The sequence below is a fragment of the Anastrepha ludens genome, chromosome 6 (genome assembly GCF_028408465.1).
Source record: "Anastrepha ludens isolate Willacy chromosome 6, idAnaLude1.1, whole genome shotgun sequence".
Taxonomy (NCBI): domain Eukaryota; kingdom Metazoa; phylum Arthropoda; class Insecta; order Diptera; family Tephritidae; genus Anastrepha; species Anastrepha ludens.
The window spans coordinates 28,310,069-28,328,672 of record NC_071502.1 but is presented as its reverse complement, the minus strand read 5'-3'; the positions used below and the strand labels follow the sequence as shown (position 1 = coordinate 28,328,672).

General features: G+C 43.0%; 1 protein-coding gene across 2 annotated transcripts in view; it reads right to left on the bottom strand.

Annotated features, from left to right (window-relative positions):
• LOC128866586 (myosin light chain kinase, smooth muscle) overlaps positions 1-18,604 on the bottom strand; it is a 165,520-nt gene that overhangs the window by 69,235 nt on the left and 77,681 nt on the right. The window contains exons 1-6 of one of the 2 annotated variants that reach the window (XM_054107443.1): positions 13,961-16,089; positions 13,111-13,890; positions 11,930-12,712; positions 10,221-11,816; positions 3,347-4,057; positions 3,097-3,269 (exon numbers count right to left, since the gene is read on the bottom strand). In XM_054107443.1, the coding sequence (XP_053963418.1) occupies positions 3,097-3,269; positions 3,347-4,057; positions 10,221-11,816; positions 11,930-12,712; positions 13,111-13,890; positions 13,961-15,722 (5,805 nt within the window). In that variant the 5' untranslated portion in view covers positions 15,723-16,089. Of the gene's footprint in view, positions 1-3,096; positions 3,270-3,346; positions 4,058-4,408; positions 5,171-9,249; positions 9,961-10,220; positions 11,817-11,929; positions 12,713-13,110; positions 13,891-13,960; positions 16,090-18,604 lie in introns of those variants that run through there. The other variant, XM_054107446.1, reaches the window with a different exon arrangement.

Genomic DNA, 18,604 nt, shown 5'->3' with positions numbered 1-18,604 from the left:
TGTGCAAAGTACTTTTTTTTTTAACTATCATATTTTCGTTTCATTATTTTTCAAAAAATATATATTTTTTTGTGGTATCATAAACGATCGGCAACGGTCTAGGTTAGGTTATAGTGATAATCGGTCTGTACGACTAACTCACTTAGACCTTAAAGGTCCGTTGTGATACCACTGTGCTGCACGTGAACCCCATTTACTTTCCTTTGTGGAGCCATTTCGTGGCTCTTATGAAACGTAGAATTGATCCCATACCCACGCCAGACAGCTCTGTAATAGAATTGAAAAAGTATTTACCTAGACAACCTGCTCTGATTTTAGCTAGGGCTGGACAATTGCAAAGGAAGTGCTGAACTGTTTCTTCCTCATCCGACAACGGTCTAAGTGAGTTGGTTTAGATACCGACATACCGACTGCCATTTCTGTCTACCTAAGATTGTCCTCCTGTATAAATTTCTCAGAATATGCTTGGCTTTTCCATCTCTACGATGGCCTAAGCCCTGAATTAAAAATCTGAGTGGCGAGTTAGTATGAAAATTTCTTATTGTCTGCTTTATATTTGGGTCCACTTTAGAGCTTGATGGCTTGGAGAAAGGGACATTTGTTGCTACTCACTCAGAGTCTAATTAGAGTACTCGTATATGGGAAGCTAAGGCATCCAGTGGTGATCGCTTTAATTACTATCTTCTTATGGAGGCAAAGCAGCAAAGCTCACCGCTGAGTCTTTTATAAAATCTAGAAAAACTAGAAAAAACTATTTGTATCATAAATCTGCTGATAATTTCTTTTTTTTTTAACTAATCACCCAAGTTTTACTCTATCTTCAAAAGCCCGTGAGTGGCATTTAGAGCAACATTTTCGTTTAAGAAATAGACTTGAAAGTGGAGGTGGAAGTGAAGGTGCTTCATTACCTCCAAAGAGGCGAGTAGCAACAATTTTTCTTATATTTTTGACATTTCAGATCATTTTGCACTTACTTCCCATCGACTTTTACGTTATTTCCATCGCTGCTCAAAGTGGAATCAGGTTAAAGAAGGTTGGCCTCTGGAGGCAATCTCTCAGGGGACATGGTAATATTAGAACGAGAAGAAATCTGCACCGAAGCTGATGTAGCAATCCCAACAGACGGATCTATGATAGAATCGGGAATTGGAGCAGGGGTTTTCTCCAAATCAGTAAATTTTCTTAAAACTGCCGAATACTGCTAGTGTTTTGCAGGCATGCAAAATGCTTAGGGAACGGGAGAGCAAGGGAGATTTTAACATTTTTTCCAATAGTCAAGCCAAGATCAAGGCTCTGACGACGACATGGTGCAGATCCAAATTAGTCAACTCCTGTAAGAAGGAGATCAAATCTCTTATGCGTGCAGAAAGCATTTCTCTGATAAAGGGAAATGAAATTGCTGATGAGCTTGCCAGGAAGAGGTCGACTGAATTGGTCTCAGAGACCTCCTACTCGACCATCGGCATCTCCCTCACTGTTGTTAAAGAGGAATTACACAACATATTTATCAGGAAAGCGCAAAAAATAAAAAAAAATATGGAGCTCCATTTCTTCGTGTGGTATTTCGAAAACACTTTTGCCCCAGTACAATAGACGGAGGACCCAGAAAGTCTTGAGGACTCCATGCCATTCAAAATCCAAACACGTAGCTGTGCCAACCGACCATTAGACGATCGACACCCACGCAGAAAAGTTAGGTTTATCATTTAATCTCCATTGCAGAAGCTGTGGAGGCCTTTCAGAGCAGGAGAGACTATTGAGCACCTTCTCTGTAAATGTCCGGATTTGTCAGCTAGATTAGTAAGATCACTGGGTGCTTCTTTCTTCAACAGGCTGCGACAGTGCGCCAACCTAAATCTCATCAATCATCTCCATTACACCAACAGCTCTCGCTGGTTGTAAATATCTGCCTGTTGGAGGTCTCATAATGGCATCGAAACGGCGTTTTAGTGCTACTTGAGGAGTGCCAGAGTGGTACTTCAACCATATCACCTACCTACTGGAACACGAAAAAACAAATCAAGTCCCTACCCCTTAACTTAAGTTATGATATTTCATGAATTTTCGAATAATTATTACTTTCTCTTTGTAGATACTACAATACAATTCGGTTTCGGAGTCTAAACTGCTCTTGCACAACGTGCGCGTGACTCTGAAATGGTTGGGTTCACTAACATTTTATAAGACATATATTTAGCTTCTAAGAAGAGTCGAACCAGAGAGTGATCCAAAGTATTTAAAGTACAAATTAAGCAACTGAGAAGAAAGCGAGTGCAAAATCAATATAATCATCTATAGGCGAATGCCCACTGTATGTGTTCCTGTACCATCTGCAAGAGTATGAATGCAGGAAATACTCAGCCACAACCATAGTCTCATTGTTGGTTAAAGTGGTGATTCATCCAGAATCCAACTAGCGCTTCCGCAACATTTTATTGCCACCTCCGTGCTACCAACTTATTTGATGGTTATTTACAGCTTGACTATGTAAAGTCCGTGTGGTTTAAGAACCTTCCCGACTAGAATTACAGTGAGGCATGCCGAAGAATCAGTTAGGCCCGAATTAGGCAGGCCTTACTGAGGCACGCCTCACTATTACCTTACCTCACTATTACCAGGCCCACGTTAGGCAAGGCAAAGATTGGCATGCCAGAACAAATATGGTTGTGGTCACGAAAATCTGTGGCAGTGTCCTTGTTGAGGATATTGCATTCTTGATTGCACCCCGTTATGTGAATACCGATTCTGCAAGAATCCAAAGATTCATGACAGCTCCCTCGCCAATGTTCCGATGTCCCGAGACCCAGATTAAGGTAACTTTATGGTTTACACTCAAGGTGGTAAGGCTATTCCTGCTTTGTTCCACCAGTTTAGAGGTTGTTGCAACTGATTTCAGTGCTCGGACTGCAGCTTGGCTATCCATTGTCCCATAGTATGGATGTTTTTCCCTTCAAACTCACCGTCAGAACTCCCTAAAGCACATAAATGACTTGCTCTTGCTTAGAATGTATTGCATTATATATGTATGTGTGAGTGTATTAGTTTATCAATAAAAACATTAGTTAAATTCTCACTTCACTTCACTGCACAACTTACCGCAATGGTCACGAATACTCTATCGGTGCCAAAGTTATTGCGCGCAACGACGAAGTATGTGCCCGAATCAGAGATTTGAGAACTTTGTACCGTAAATCTTGTATAGTCATCTGACACCTCCTTACTAACTCTGTCCGACTTGGTTATATCCTTGGTACCCTTCAAAAACGTCACTGAAAAGTACAAAACCCATATGGCAAATTATTTAAATTACACAATTTTGACTTCCCACTCCACTCATTCTACTCACATTTTGGTTTGGGCTCGCCCGCAATACGGAACGAAATCGAGAATGGATCACCGACTAATATTTTCATTTCAGGTTCTGGTCGTGACAAAAACAGCGGTGGGCGTTCATTCTTCGGTGCACCGGTAGCCACATCAACACTCACATGCGATTCAATACGACCGAAGGCATTCGAAGCACGACATGTGTAGGTACCCTCTAGTTCGGGTTGTGCATTCAGTATGGCTAATGTGTATACACCATTTTCCATGAATGTTTTTATACCCGCCTGACCAGCGACGGGTTGACGATTGCGTAACCATTGTATCTCCAATGGTGTGGACGACCGCATGAATTCAGCCGAAATGGCAACTGTACCACCGGGACACACAGTCTGGTTGCTGAGCGGTACGCTAAAGTGTGGCTTATTTGGATCGCGATGGAAGTAGCCATGTGTCTTCTCGAGTGCAAAGCGTTCACGTCCAACAAAGTCCACTTGGTGAGTAATCTTATTTTCGGCACCCTCGTTGCGAGCTACGCACGCATAGAGACCGGAATCCTTTTCAGTTGGATTATTAATAATCAACTTTGTATAGCCATCCGCAGACTCAACAATGTGATATTGGTCACTTTCGTTGATCAAATCAGAGCCCTTCATCCATTGGATGTCAGGACGTGGTTTCCCGCGCACGCGACAATCCAGCACCAACGTATTCTCGTTAATCGAATAAGTATCTGGGGAGACAGATGTGTACATAAATACTCGTAAATTTAAGAAATGTTATGGCGGATTTGAGTAGAGCAGGTGGCAATCAAAATGAATGGAAAATTTGCTAAAAAAAATAACCGGTACTTTTAGAAAATCTTATTGCTGAAAGCTCCTCGAATTTGATTGCCAGCTACTCAAGCATGAGTACATAAAACAACACTTAAGCACCGAACACGACAAAAAATATATTTAATTAAAAGAAAAGAGAACTTAAGTTAAAAGTCGAAGCAAATGTCTCCCTTTCGCTCCCAAATTTCGGTCAAAAAGTATTTATGTATATAATAGCCTATGATAGACCTATTTCAACAATACTCCACCTCTGATTGACTGTACAAACGCCGAAGGCTCCACGGCATCCTCGTAGTGCTTGTAAATGCGTAATTGCGCATGCGTAAAAGTTTCTCCGTAATCATTGATGGCACGACACGTATAATTGCCACTATCCTCCACACTCGTCACACCAATTTCCAATGAAGCTATGCCATTGCGGAACATGGTCAGAAAACTGCCATCGTTAGGTAGTGGCCGATGATTTTTGAGCCACTCAATACGCGTATCGCCGTCACAAACCACATTGCAACTCAGCCGTATACTGGAGCCCTCGGTGACCGTGCGATCATGCAACAAAGTGCTAAACAATGGTTTACTCTGGGCAATCATGCCCAATGGTCGGCGTTCTCTAGCGCGTTTGATGGCTGCTTCAGTAGTGCTGTGCGCTGACACTTCGCCATTACCGCGCAATGCTTCGTAAGGAGTTTGGGATGAGCGCCGGCTATGCGATATATATTCGCCATTAGTAATGGCTTCTGTAGTTGTAGATATTAAGTGTTTGAGATCGCTGGTACGTATGGATTTGCTGATGGCATGGATGAGATCGTTGGTCTCGGCGAAGCAGGAGAAAGTGCCACAATCCGTAGGAATAGGATTACGTATGATCAATTTCCGTATGCCACCCACCGCTTCGATAGATTTGTAACGATTATTGGAAATGCTGTGATCATCACGCAGCCAAGTAACATTCGGACGGCCGTGCACTTGACAGGTGAGTGTGATCTCGTTGCGTTGCGCGTCATATGATTCTAGGGGGAAAGTGTATATTAAATGGGTTGCTACTTGCCCTAACCACTACCAATTCATACCACTACGATTTCTGCTCACAAAATTAAAAGCATACCACTTTTTTCTTACTATAAAAAAAATCAAATAACGCAAAGTTTCAAGATTTGTAAAAAAATTTTCAGAACTTTTCAAATTTCCATGAAAAATTTCACCATTTTAAATAGGATTTTTTGAACCTTTTTGTGTATAGAGTTTAGTGCAACAAATAACAACTTATGACCAGTCTATTATTGCGAGAAACTCAATACACTTCGGAGAAGACTGATTACAGCAACGGTAAAATTCAATACAAATTGCGCCACTCTAATTCCATCTAAACAGGAATGGAATAAGGGTTTCTCACTAAACAACTTCGAAACTATAGTCTACACATCTAGCTCTAAAATGGATTATGGTGTTGGAGTGGGTATATGTTCTCATAGACTTAGAATTGGAAAATCTGTGCGTCTTCCTAATATCTGCAGTGTCTTCCAGACGGAAGTATTGGCAAGTGGGGAAGCCTGTAGGCTACTAATCGCAGATTTCTCTTTTAAGGACAATAAGATATTCTTTCGGATAACCAAGCTGCAATCCAGGCACTAGATTCGCCTACAACAGCTTCTAAACTGGGGAAACAAATCTGCTAAACAAAGCAAGAATAGCCTTACCACCTTGAGCGAGCAGAAATAACCTTACCACCCAGGACATCGGAACATTGAAGGTAACGAAAAGACGGACGAACGGGCAAGTGGAGGATCTGCCATGAATAACATTTTTGCAGAATCGGTATTCACACCACTGGGTATAATCAAGAATGCAATATCTCAACATGCCTCCGAATCGCGGATTGTAGATGGAAAGATCAGACAACATGCAAAGTTACCAGAACGTCTTGGCGCATCTACAACCTCAAGCAAACGTCGACATTGGATACATATGAAACCATAGGCGGTGACAACTAGCTTTTGGTCTATCGGGGAAAAACAGCCAAAATGGACATCCCTCACAAAGCACACTCTTGCAGTTGTAAGAAACCAGAGGAAAAAGGAAGCGATTTTCTATTTCCTCTGTGAATGCCCTGCCCTATGGAAGGAGAGAATGTCAACCCCGGGCAAACCACTGTTCGAAAGTCTCGAACTACTGTTAAGCTTCGACGTCAGCAACCTAATAAGGTTCTTAAGAAATCCAGACTGGACATAGTCATGCTGCAAATAACCGTTAAATAAGTTAGTAACGAGAATGGAGCAATGAAATGTTGCGGAAGCGCTAGTTGGATTCTGAATAAATCATCACTTCACTCAACCAACCAAGTGCAAGTTTTAATTACCTAAAAAACCCCACTCATTTAATTTTTTTTTTTGGGTTGATGGCACTTCCATATAAAAAAATTCGAGCAGGTACTAGAAGAAAAAGCGTGACACTTCGGTGAAAAAATTGACAAAAATCAACGGTATTCTGTAGTCAGTTGGAACTTAGGTAGGTAGGTAGGTAGGTAGGTAGGCGTAGCAGTCGACCTCTAAACCAATTCACTTAAACCGTTGCCGATCCATTGTGACACCACAGTAGCAGTTTAGCTGCCACTCCTCGTTAACCCATTTTGTTTTAAGTGCAAACCTATTAGTCAGGCCGATACTTATATCCCTAAGGTCATCAGTGTCATTCAAGAGCGATGCACCAAAGTATCTAAACCTAGCCTCATGCCACTTGGGGACAGTAGCAGAGAAGGTGTCTAACGGACTCTTTCTCCTCGTCATTCTTGCAGCTTCTGGAATAGTTGAAATGAGGTACTTTCAATTTTTTAAATCAGTACTCAATCAACTAACATAGAGACATTTTTCTTTGACCGATTAAGTAGTGCCTTTGAGCGTCTAGCGTCCCATTTTGGTCAAATTCTTTTTGCAGTATTACATGCCAACCCATCACGTGTTGGCTGTAGTGTCAATGCTACTTGCAGCACGCAGTTTGTAGGTTGAGAGGGGTGCACCTACAATCTCCATATCAAGAGGGCGGCGAGTGGTAGTGCCTCCTCCCGCTAATGTGCTTGCTTAGAGTTCTCTGGTATGTCACCATGCCCTGAAACCCATAGCAAATTGATGTGGAAGTATTCCGCCAACTCGTTAAGAGATGCCCGGCATTTGCGAGCACTGATGGAATTAGTGACAACCTCACCAAGAGATTTAATCCCCAATCCCCCAAACCCCCGTCATTCTGATAGAATAGATATAGATTACACTCTCAAGGTAGTCACATGTTAGCCTAGCCAAGCAGCAACATCTTTAATGGCTAGAATTTCAGCCAAATCCAACTTTATCGTTAAGCTTTGAGTCATCAGTAAAGAATCGTAGGCAGTTTTTCCGACCAGCCAGTATATTGTCAACCCACTCACATCTCGCTGGATTTCTAGTACTAAATAACCCTTTAAAGTATGGCTGATTCAAACAAGAGGCAACAGAGGTTAGGGCCGAGTGTCCAACCCCTAAATCACACCATTCATCAGTTGCGGCAAGCCGAGCGCCAGTGTTATCTGCATTTTGCTTGCTAACTAAAACAGCAACAGCAACAGTTTTAACTTGCAATTACTAAAACTCAATGGGCTCAAAACTGTACATCCAGAAAATTCTAGAAATTCTGGTTAAAAAGTTGAAAGTTTTGATGAAATTTTAAAGAAATGTGTGCATGGAATGTAGTCTCCATGATTTTTGTTGTAGTAAGAACTTTATTGGCGGTCGCCGTAACGAATGGGTTGGTGTGTGACTACCATTCGGAATTCACACAGAGAACGTAGGTTCGAATCTCGGTGAAACACCAAAGTGAAGACAAATATTTTTCTAATAGCGGTCGCCCCTCGGCAGGCAATGGCAAACCTCCGAGTGTATTTCTGCCATGAAAAAGCTCCTCAAAAAAAATATCTGCCATCGGAGACGGCTTGAAACTGTAGGTCCCTCCAATTGTGGAACAACGTCAAGACGAACGCCACAAATAGGAGGAGGAGCTCCGCCAAACAGCCAAAAAGGGTATACCCACCAATTATATACATAAGAACTACTGTTTCACTGTCAAACATCTTCTATTTGGTCTATAATTTAACCATGAATCGTCTTACAAATGAACAACGCTTGCAAATCATTGAATTTTATTATAAAAATGCGTGTTCTGTTAAGAAAGTTTAAGATCCACTTTTTTATCGAAAAATTGTATTCAGCGACGAAGCTCATTTTTGGATCAATAGGCAGAATTGTCCATTTTGGAGTGAAGATCAGCCAGAAGAATTGCAAGAGCTACCAATGTTTCCAGAAAAGGTCACAGTTTGGTGTGGTTTATGGGCTGGAGGTATCGTTGGATCGTACTTCTTCAAAAATGCTGCGAATCGTAACGTAACTGTCAATGGTGAGCGCTACCGTGAAATGATATCCAACTTTTTTTTGCCCAAAATGCAAGAGCTTGACTCGCATGACGTGTGGTTTCAGCAAGACGGTGCCACATGCCACACAGCACGCGTAACAAAGGACTTGTTGAGAGGCGAGTTCGGTGAACATTTTATTTCACGTTGGGGACCTGTCAATAGATTATTTTTCCTGGGGCTATATTAAAGCTCATGTCTATTCAGACAAACCTGCTTCAATTTACGCATTGGAAGACAACATTAAAGCATTTATAAGTGAGATACCGGCCGAAACATAGGGAAGAGTGTGCCCAAATTGGACTAAGCGGATGGACCATTTGAAGCGCAGTCGCGGTCAACATTTGCATGAAATAATCTTCAAACATTAAATTATATGGACTGTACTATCGATTTAAATAAAAATTTAAGCATTTTTCTGAACTTTACGTGTGTTTTTTTGAAAAACTGTCCTATAGCTCTTAAAAAATCACCCCTTATATTTTTATAAAAAAAAAAGTTGTGGTATGCTTATAATTTCGCAACGTGGTAGAGGTATTAATAGTGGTTAGGGCAAGCATAATGAGAATTACTACAAATTTTCCGAACCAACTGCGGCTGAGTACCGCTTAACTTGGTAATCTGCCTAAACTTATACTCTTCCTACTTTATAAAATTTACCTTTGATATCGCTCGCAAAACTACTCGGCAGCTGGCCACTTGTTTGATCATAGACCGTCAAATGACAACTGCTTTCGATGGTGTTTTTACTATTCCGCACCACACACTTGTAAATGCCTGTGTCATCGACTTTGGCATTGTGTATCTCCATGCTGATCGCACCGTTAATGTTGTACATTTTGTGGCGCATATCTTTTGTGACGCGCTCGTCGCCTCGTAACCAATATACCTCCTCAATGTAGCCACTCACATAGAATATCAGCTGCGCCTTATTACCTTCGGCAATGGACATTGGTTTCATTACCGTGTCCGCATTCAACTTCAGTTTCTCTTCTTTAGCCTTCGACTTCAACTGCGCGCTAGTTTCGCGTTCATCTTCTCTGGTGGCGGCAGCTGGTTCTGGTTCTTGTATGGCCGTTTGTAGTGTGCGTTTCTGCGTTAACTTTTGTTGATAGTCGGAAATGTCCAGGAATTTGCTAATCTTCATCTGTCCACTCTCGTTCTCTGCATAACAAGTGTAAAGACCAGTGTCGGCCTTATTCGGTGCGAGTATGAATAGTTGTGTGACCCCATCTTCCAAGTCCACATATTTGTACTTTTCCTTGTCCAATGGCAGTAAAGTGTTATCTTTTTGCCAAAATATGTTGGGCTTTGGATTTGCCGATACCTTACATTCGAGCGCTATTTCATTTTGTTCTTTGTCATAAGAATCTATGAAATGATGTGATAACAAAGCGAGACACAAACAGAATGAAAATGGAGATTACAAATAATAGGTGATTACGGTGCATTTGAATAACTAGACTACAAATATGAAATGCATTAGTACGAGCAGTGAGCTAGGCCTTAACTTCTACTCTTATACAATAGCATACCTGCGTGAGTTCGACAAAACCATTGGACGCACAGTTCGACAACACAAGTCAGACATTTCCAAAATCAGCTTATAAATACATGCAAACTCGCTTTACCTTTAATGCCGACAGTGAACACGGGTGCCACTACCTCCTCTACACCGGTCTTGTAGACGAAGAGCTCGCATGTGCTAACTACCTCGTTCTCTGAGCCTTTGACGCGCAGTATATATTGGCCGGCATCCTCTTCAGTAACGCCTATCAAATTGAGCCATGCGATGCCATCCTGGCAGGACATTTTGCTCTTCGTCCCGAAGGCGATGGGTTGTTCACCATGGAACCAGCGTGCAGTTGGCTCAGGTCCATCAATATTGACCATCCATTTAACGTTACTACCCGCTTTGACGGTACGATTCGAGAGGAAATTTCTCAGGTATAGGTATTTCTTAAGATCCGGTGGTGGTGCAGCCTCACGCCTGCTACTGCCTTCTTCATCATCCTTGGCCTTCTTCTTCTTCTTCTTCGTTTCCTGTTCTTCACCCTCCGTCTGCTCGTCATCAGTTGGTGGCTTCACTGGTGGTCTAGCTTCCCTAGGTGGTGAAACTGGGCGCCGACGTCTGGGTTCTACATTCACCAGATGACTGATCTCAGCTTTTCCCTCACGATTTTCAGCCTGACATACATATTTGCCACTGTCCGACGGCAATGGATCGAAAATAAAAAGCTCGCTTAGTCCATCATCGTGGTCGATCTGTTGATACTTTTCGCTCGACTCAATTTTGACACCATCCTTAACCCAAGTCACTGAGGGCGTGGGTAGACCGCGCACATGAACATCCAACTGTAGCTCATTTATTTTGCCATGATAGGTATCCTTGATGTTGCGTGTGAAAGTGGGTGGCACATCGCCAGTACCTGGATCGGCATACACTTCCAATTTACAGAAAGTAGAAGCCTCGCCGGTCTCGTCGCGCGCCCAACACTTGTACACACCGCTGTCCTCTGCCGTAGCGCTAGTAATTTCCAGTAGGCATAAGCCTTCACTATGACGACCCCTAATTTTGGGACTATTTGCGATGGGTTCCTCGTTCTTGAACCATTTAACTTGTGGCTCCTTTGACTCCAAGAAGCAGGATATCTTCACTTTGGAACCCTCAGCTACAACACGATCTCTAAGAGATGTGGCGAAATGTATGCCGATTACTTTTTCTCGTTTTTTAAGACTGCCTGCATCTGAAGCGTAATCGGTTGCCGATGAAGTAGCCTCCTCCTCTTCTTTCTTTGGCTTCTTAGCCTTACTCTTGCGTTTACCTTTACCGTCTTTTTCCTCAGACTCACCTTCCTCCCCTTCAGCTGCTTCTGCAGATGTTGTGGTATCTTCCTCTTTTGCCTTGGGCCGCAGTAGACTCTTATCAGCATGGAATACACCATGAATATTCTCAGCGATATGAGAAGCCTTCCCTTCAAACAGGACACTATGCGAAATCTCCATTTTACCAGCACTGTTCTCCGCTCGGACTACATACTTTCCGGAGTCTTTGGAGTCGGGTCTGTCGATGATCAACACACAAGTACCATCTTGATGCTGTAAAATTTGGTATCGTCCGCCACTCTGTATTTCGAAACTATCCTTAGACCATTGAACTTTTGGTGTGGGCTGACCGCGTACTCCCGTCTCCAAAATAAGTTCATTTGTATTCAAATGATAGATTTCTAATAGAGAATAACAACAAATGATTATTACGTAATTCCCTTGACTACGAAGATTATGAAATCGCGACAAAATAGTGCGCACAGCGAAGTGCTCGTCATGTTAAGGTACTTACCTTTCAGAGAGCGTGAAAACGTTGGCTGCACATCGGAGCTGACCTTCGGAGAGTACACATGCAACAAGGCCGAGGTGGTAATTTTGCAGTGTTCATTCTGCGCAATCAGCGTGTAAACACCTGAGTCTTCGGCCGCTGTATTTAGAAATTCTAAACAAGCCATACCCTCGCGGCTCATATTGCGGATGCGTGGACCAAAAGGCACACTTTGTTCGTCTTTCTGCCATTTGAAAGTAGCATCCGGACCACCCACAACCGCTTGGAATTTAACTTTAGATCCCTCGGCTACGTATCGGTTCGACAGATTGGCAATAAAGTACAATTGCATTTTCGGTGCGGGATCAGGCATGCGGCTGCGGCGCTCATATGTGCCCTCCTCCTCATCGCCGCCCTTCTTCTTGCCTTTTGGAGGCCGACTGCCTTTTTCGGCTTTCTCGCCCGCCTTACCGCCTGCTTCTCCAGCGCCAGCTTCGGAATCTGATTCCGTCATAATGTTGGATATTAAACTCGAATGACGCGAGGATTGCACAACATCCACAACAACTGTGTGTGTGGTGGTCTGACTGCCCAATTTATTTTCAGCTGTACAAGTGTATACACCGCTATCACTCGAAGTTGGCTTATTAATGATTAGCTCACAGACACCGTCCAAATGTTCGATCTGTACGCGACGATCATCGAGTACAACTGGTAGATTGTCCTTTACCCATGTAATCTTGGGGCGGGGGTTGCCGCGCACCTTCGTGTCGATAATCAAATCGTTCTGGGATGAATGGTACACATCTGTGAAAGCGAACAGAAAAACATCAAAGCGATGCTCTGTGACAAATAAATGATAGAACACAAAGAAATCCCGACAATTTGAAACACAATGCGACTCTCGTAAATGTGAAATGCCATGTGTCTATTTTGGGAATGGACACCTCGACCCCAATTGGGTATTTGCTTGATGTTTCGAATAAACGATTGAGCGATTGTTGTGTAGTTTAATGATTTAATTTTTCACCAACCAAACAAACAACACTAATTAACAATACAATACACGAATTTCGTCCGTGAGTGTGCGATTACCGAAATGTTACGATAATGAAATACATCACAAGTGGAGTGACATGCTTTGTACACATCTACTCTAATGATCTCTACAAGTACACTTGAACAAACACGCTCTCTTCCCATACCTCTGAGTGGCAGAGCGAACATCGGCTCTTGCTCGTCGCCATCGGCCTGTGCGCTATACACCTTGAAGTAGCATTGCGTGTCAATTTCGCTATGTTCGTTTTTGGCCACACATTTGTACACGCCTGATGCTTCGGAGGTAACCTTGCTCACCTCGAGTATAGCCTTGCCCTCCTCGGACAGATTCTTAACAGTGGGCCCAGCCACTACCCATTTGTCGTCTTTCATCCAGCGACACGTAGGGCTAGGTCCGATAACGGTGCACACGAACCGTACTGTGCTACCTTCCATAGCCATACGATCACGCAATTGTGTGGCAAACTTGAGTTTTTGCTTCGGTGAAACCAATGGTTCGGGTGAGGCGCGATGGATGCGCTCCCTTGCCTCTGCAGCTGAAGTGGTGCGTTTTTGATCTGAGGCCGCCTTTGACTGAAGCGCCTCATCCATGGCTTTCTTTGCTGCTAATTCCTTGTCCTTTTGGAAACGATCGCGCGCATGGAAGATGCCACGTGCATGGAAATGCCTATTTTTGGCCACTTCAACATGATGGCTGATTTGCACTTCGCCACAAGAGTTGGCAGCTCTACACACGTAAGTGCCACTGTCCTTGTTGTTCGGTTTGTAGATGAGCAACTTGTAGATGCCGTGAGCCTCTTCAAGCATGGTAAACTTGAAACTTGGCTTGATTTCAATTGAGCCTCTCAGCCAAGCGACAGCTGGCCGTGGCACACCGTGTAAGTGACATTCGATGGTTAACTCATCGTCGCGCAAGTGATAGTACTCTGCAATCGAAACAATAACCATCAAGACGACAATTAAAAAAAAAAAAAGTATTCATTTGCTAATTCTTACCTTTGACTAACTTGCATGAAGGGGGGGCTGGTTCATCCTTGAAAACCTCATAAATCGTCACATAACAAGACGAGGTTACGGTGTCGTTGACATTCGCTACTACACAAGAATACTCGCCGGAATCTAAGATCGTGGTAGCGACCACCTCCAAAACCAAGATGTTGTTGTTGTTAATAATACGATGTTTTGCATCGCGCTCCAGTTGACGACCGTCTTTGAACCATGACACAGATAACTCGGGTCCACCAACCGCACATGAAATACGAACATTATGGCCTGCTTCCACCGTACGATCCGTAAGGAAGACAATGAAATGTGGCAAGCGGGCTTGCTCTCGTATACGCTGCCATTCGGCGTCACGTTCTTTCTCACTTTTGTATATGCGCATGCTATATTTGCGCATTTGTTGCATAAACTCCTCACCCTCCTCCTCGGCAATGAGCTTCCAGCGTTCCTCATCGTAAGGATTGGGTCGTGTAAACTCCTCGGATGAATTACTGCCACGTCGCTTCTTGCTCTTGGGCAGTTCGGGTACGACGTCTACTTCTTCGCCATCCTCCTCATCTTCGCGATCTTCGCGATATTCGCTGCCAAGCTCGTCTGCATACGACTCCGTGCCGGCAAAGGATTCATCACCTGCATCGTCTTCTTCCTCATCAACATCTTCCTCCTGTTCCTCAGTTTCTTCATCCTCTGCCCGTTCAGCCTCTTTCTGAGCGCGTAATGCAGCACGTAACTCGGCCTCAATGCGGTCCTGCTTTTCTTTCTCCTGCTTCAAGCGCTCTTGGCGCTCGGCAAAAGTCTCACCTTTGGGTTTGCTAGCTGCCTTAATCGCTTCTTCTTCTGCCGCCTTGGCAGCAGCTCTGGCCTGTTCTTCCATTTGCAAGACAAGTTTGCTCTTCTTTGGTGGCGGCTTCGGTGCAGGTGCTTTTGATTGTTCCTGTTGCTTTTGCTGCTCCTCAAACATCTTCTTGCTGGCCTTCTGGCCGCCGCCCATTTCCAATTTCAAGGTCAACTTTGGACTAGGCGATTTCTCCTTCTTTTCCTTCTTTTTGGGAGCACCCTTCTTTTTCGTTTTCTTCACAGGCTCATCTAAATCATCCGGTTCCACACTCTCTTCATGATCAGTGCCGCGACTCTCACCGTTTTCACCTTCAGTTTCCGAAATAATAGAGTCGGATCTTGCTTCCCTTTCGAGGGACTTGCGTGGTGTGCGCGCCTTCTTGCCTTTACCCTTTTTCTTTGGTTTCACTTCCTCAATGATTTCCTCCTCCTCCTCGACTTCCTCATACTCTTCGATCAAGTAAATAACCTCAACATTCGATACATCCATTACGGCAGCACGATCAATGACAGACATATCGGTCGTTATGTAACGCACAGGTTTTTGAATTTCCTCGCTTTCTGTAATATCCATAATTAGTGCTCGATCAAAAACGGCTTTATTGCAAGTAATTTGAGTTTTAATGTCCCTGCCGAGCTCGAAAGGAGTTTTCTCCCTTTCCTCCCGTTTTAGGAAGGGTGTAATGCTGCGCCATGTCGAAGGCGTAGCGCTGCGACGGTTCAGGTACAGTGAGAATGGGGTTTGACTCCTGCCACGTATGGGTGTAGCGCTGCGACCGCGCAGCGTACCAGGAGTAGGCGATTTCACTTTTCGACGTTTTTGCACCGGCACCGCTAACGTATCCTGTACAGGAGTCGATTCAGGCTCCTCAGATGGTCGCGTATCAGCCGCACCGACTTCACCTTCCGTCTCTCCCATCGTTTCGAGAACTTTTTTTTATCGATCAAGGATCAAACAAACGAGGATAATCAGGGTAGCGCGTTGGCGTTTATTAAACACACAAAAAAACAACAAAGTATTTCGATTTATTAACAAATTTAAAACTTTTCGAAGCGTTTAACGATTTCAGAGTTCATAAATTATATATATATATATTATTTTCGGTAAAATTTCAACGTATCGGATCGATTGGGAGAGAGCATTCGATTCCGTTCGATTAGAAATTTTAACTATAACTGAATTGAACGCGCCGAACAAATTTTGAAAACGTTTTCGTCTATGTCGAAAGATGACGACGATAGACGACGGTTGTTTTCGATTAAACTATGCACATCGAAGTGCTCGATTTCGAAGTGCAGCAACGCACAAGTAGCATACAAATATTGGTCACGATCGAGCACAATCGATCGGTGGAACGACGAAGCATTTACGAGCTCTTTTGCAACAATTGCCAATAGTCTAAATTTACCTAATTGTCATAGATTCACGCGTTATTTTTGTTTTATTTTTTCTCTTCATTTGTAATTATGTAAACAGGCAGCCAAGATGCAACGAGGTAGCAGTGGAGGTGCAGCAAGCGGAAAGTTTGCTGCGAGGGAAGTGTTTTAACTACGCGCTGTATTTTTAGCGAGCTATTTTTTGCACTCAGTTGGCGTGTAAAAAATTCAAAGATTATTTCTTTTTGTTGTTGCGACGATTTTCAATTCTAAATTTTTCTGCCGATCGCACTGACACCAAACGTACGAAATGCAAATCAATCGATTTGATAATTTGGCTAAGAGAAAAAAACTATAGAAGTGTAGGCAAATGGCATTAGCAGAGCAACGGTAAATGCAACGGCATTGAATCATACCACGTGAAAACGCCACTTCCCGACTATTTCGAAATTTGCTTATACTTCATCATGTGAATGTTTAAGAACCGTTTTATTTGTATGGATTAGTAATAAAAAAATTGTCCTAAATAAATTTGTATTTACATAAATAGTCACGAGACAATGAATACTTAGAAACACAAACTGTTTACCTGTAGCATCCAGTGATTTTCCGTTCAGTTTGAATAAAGGAAATGATAGCGGCTAAGAAGTATTGCTGGTTATTTTATAATTTTATATACATAATTAAGTATTTTTTATCAATATAAAACGGCTAAGAAGTATTGCTGGTTATTTTATAATTTTATATACATAATTAAGTATTTTTTATCAATATAAAATGGCTTAAAGAAACAGCCAAATGTAATATAAAAAATTATGCGCGAAACGATCATGCAAGCTGGGCTTGGAACTAAGAGGGCAATGTGAGCATGGAAAAGGCACTAGAGACACTCATTTCCTGTAGACAACCCACTACCTCGAAGAAGAATTTTGAAAAAAAAAACATTGTTTGAAGGAAGAAGTCTCCTCTTTACATGTTTCCTCACATCTTCGGCGTTTATAGTCGAATCTTACGAGCTTTACAGCTACCTTTATCAGACTACCCAGTAATTCACAGTCGATCACAAACACAATCGTGTAACAACTTCACAGGAAGGTTTGGCGTTGTTTAATCGCAATATGGAGGAGTTTTTGCGCCGTTTCGTAACCGTGGACGAAACAGGGATCCATCATCACACACCAGAGACCAAACAACAGTCGAAACAGTGGGTTTCTAGGGGTGAATCGGTTTAATAAGCACACGAAATTCATTTCTTTCCATTTTCTCCTCAAATTACTGGGTAGTCTGATAAAGGTAGCTGTAAAACACAACCTAACTGACGCAGCACGTTCAAATTTTGACAAGAGTCAACTGACAGATGTCTGTTGACAGGAGCAGTACTTCTTTTTCAGTAAAGAGGTCAGAAATACAAAAAGTAAATCGTAAATTATGATATATCGATGCTTTGTCGCGAGATGACATTTTTTTGTTCCAAAGTTCATTGGTGGGTACCCGAGTGCTTCCACACCAGATCTAAGTTCCTGCCACCCTAACGTAAAACATTTAAATCAGAAAATCAAATCTCGCTAAAAATCATTCAACCTTTTTTTCTTTGAAAGTACAACTTTGGCGGCCTTCATAGATATAGAAGGTGCTTTTAATAACATCAGGGCGAAGTCCATTGTCACTGCGTTAGATAGACTAGAGGTGGAAAAACCTATCTGTCTCTGGATCTCGTCCCTGCTAGACTGCAGGAAAGTTAATGCGGTCGCAAGAGCGGCTAAAGTCCACTATATTCGTTCACAGGGGGACGCCGCAGGGTGGTCTCCTTTCGCCCCTACTTTGGCTATTTGCCATTGACGAAGGTCTGATAATGCTAAATAAGAAAGGGGTTAAGGTAGCAGCATACGCCGATGACTTGGTCCTGATGGTATCGGGACCGTTTCCCTCAGTCATGAGGCTGAGATCTTGGAAAGGCCTGTACTCAGTCGTTGGGCTGCCACTTGCGGCCTCCAAGTCAACTTTGACAAAACGGAGCTGGTGCTATTTACCAGAAAATATAAACCTCAACCCTTTCAACTTCCCAAATTAAACAACCACGTCCTCCCGCTCTCATCGGAAATTAAGTATCTTGGAGTGATACTTGACTCCAAACTCCATTGGAAGCTACACATGGAAAATCGGGTAAAGAAGGCCAGTATAGCCTTCTACACCTGAAAATCCATGTTCAGTAAAAAATGGGACTCAAGCCTCACGTCGTGCTGGGGATGTACCACGCAGTGGTTTTGCCAATTTCAACGTATAGATGCCTAGTATTTCTCCGAACTTCGCACAGATCTCTCTATCCACAAAGTAGAGTTTGAGGGTCGTGCCAGGGCAATCTTTCCAAAAAAGCAAGATTGGATCGAGGGAAAAATCTGCACCGAAGCTTGCACCTCTGTCTTC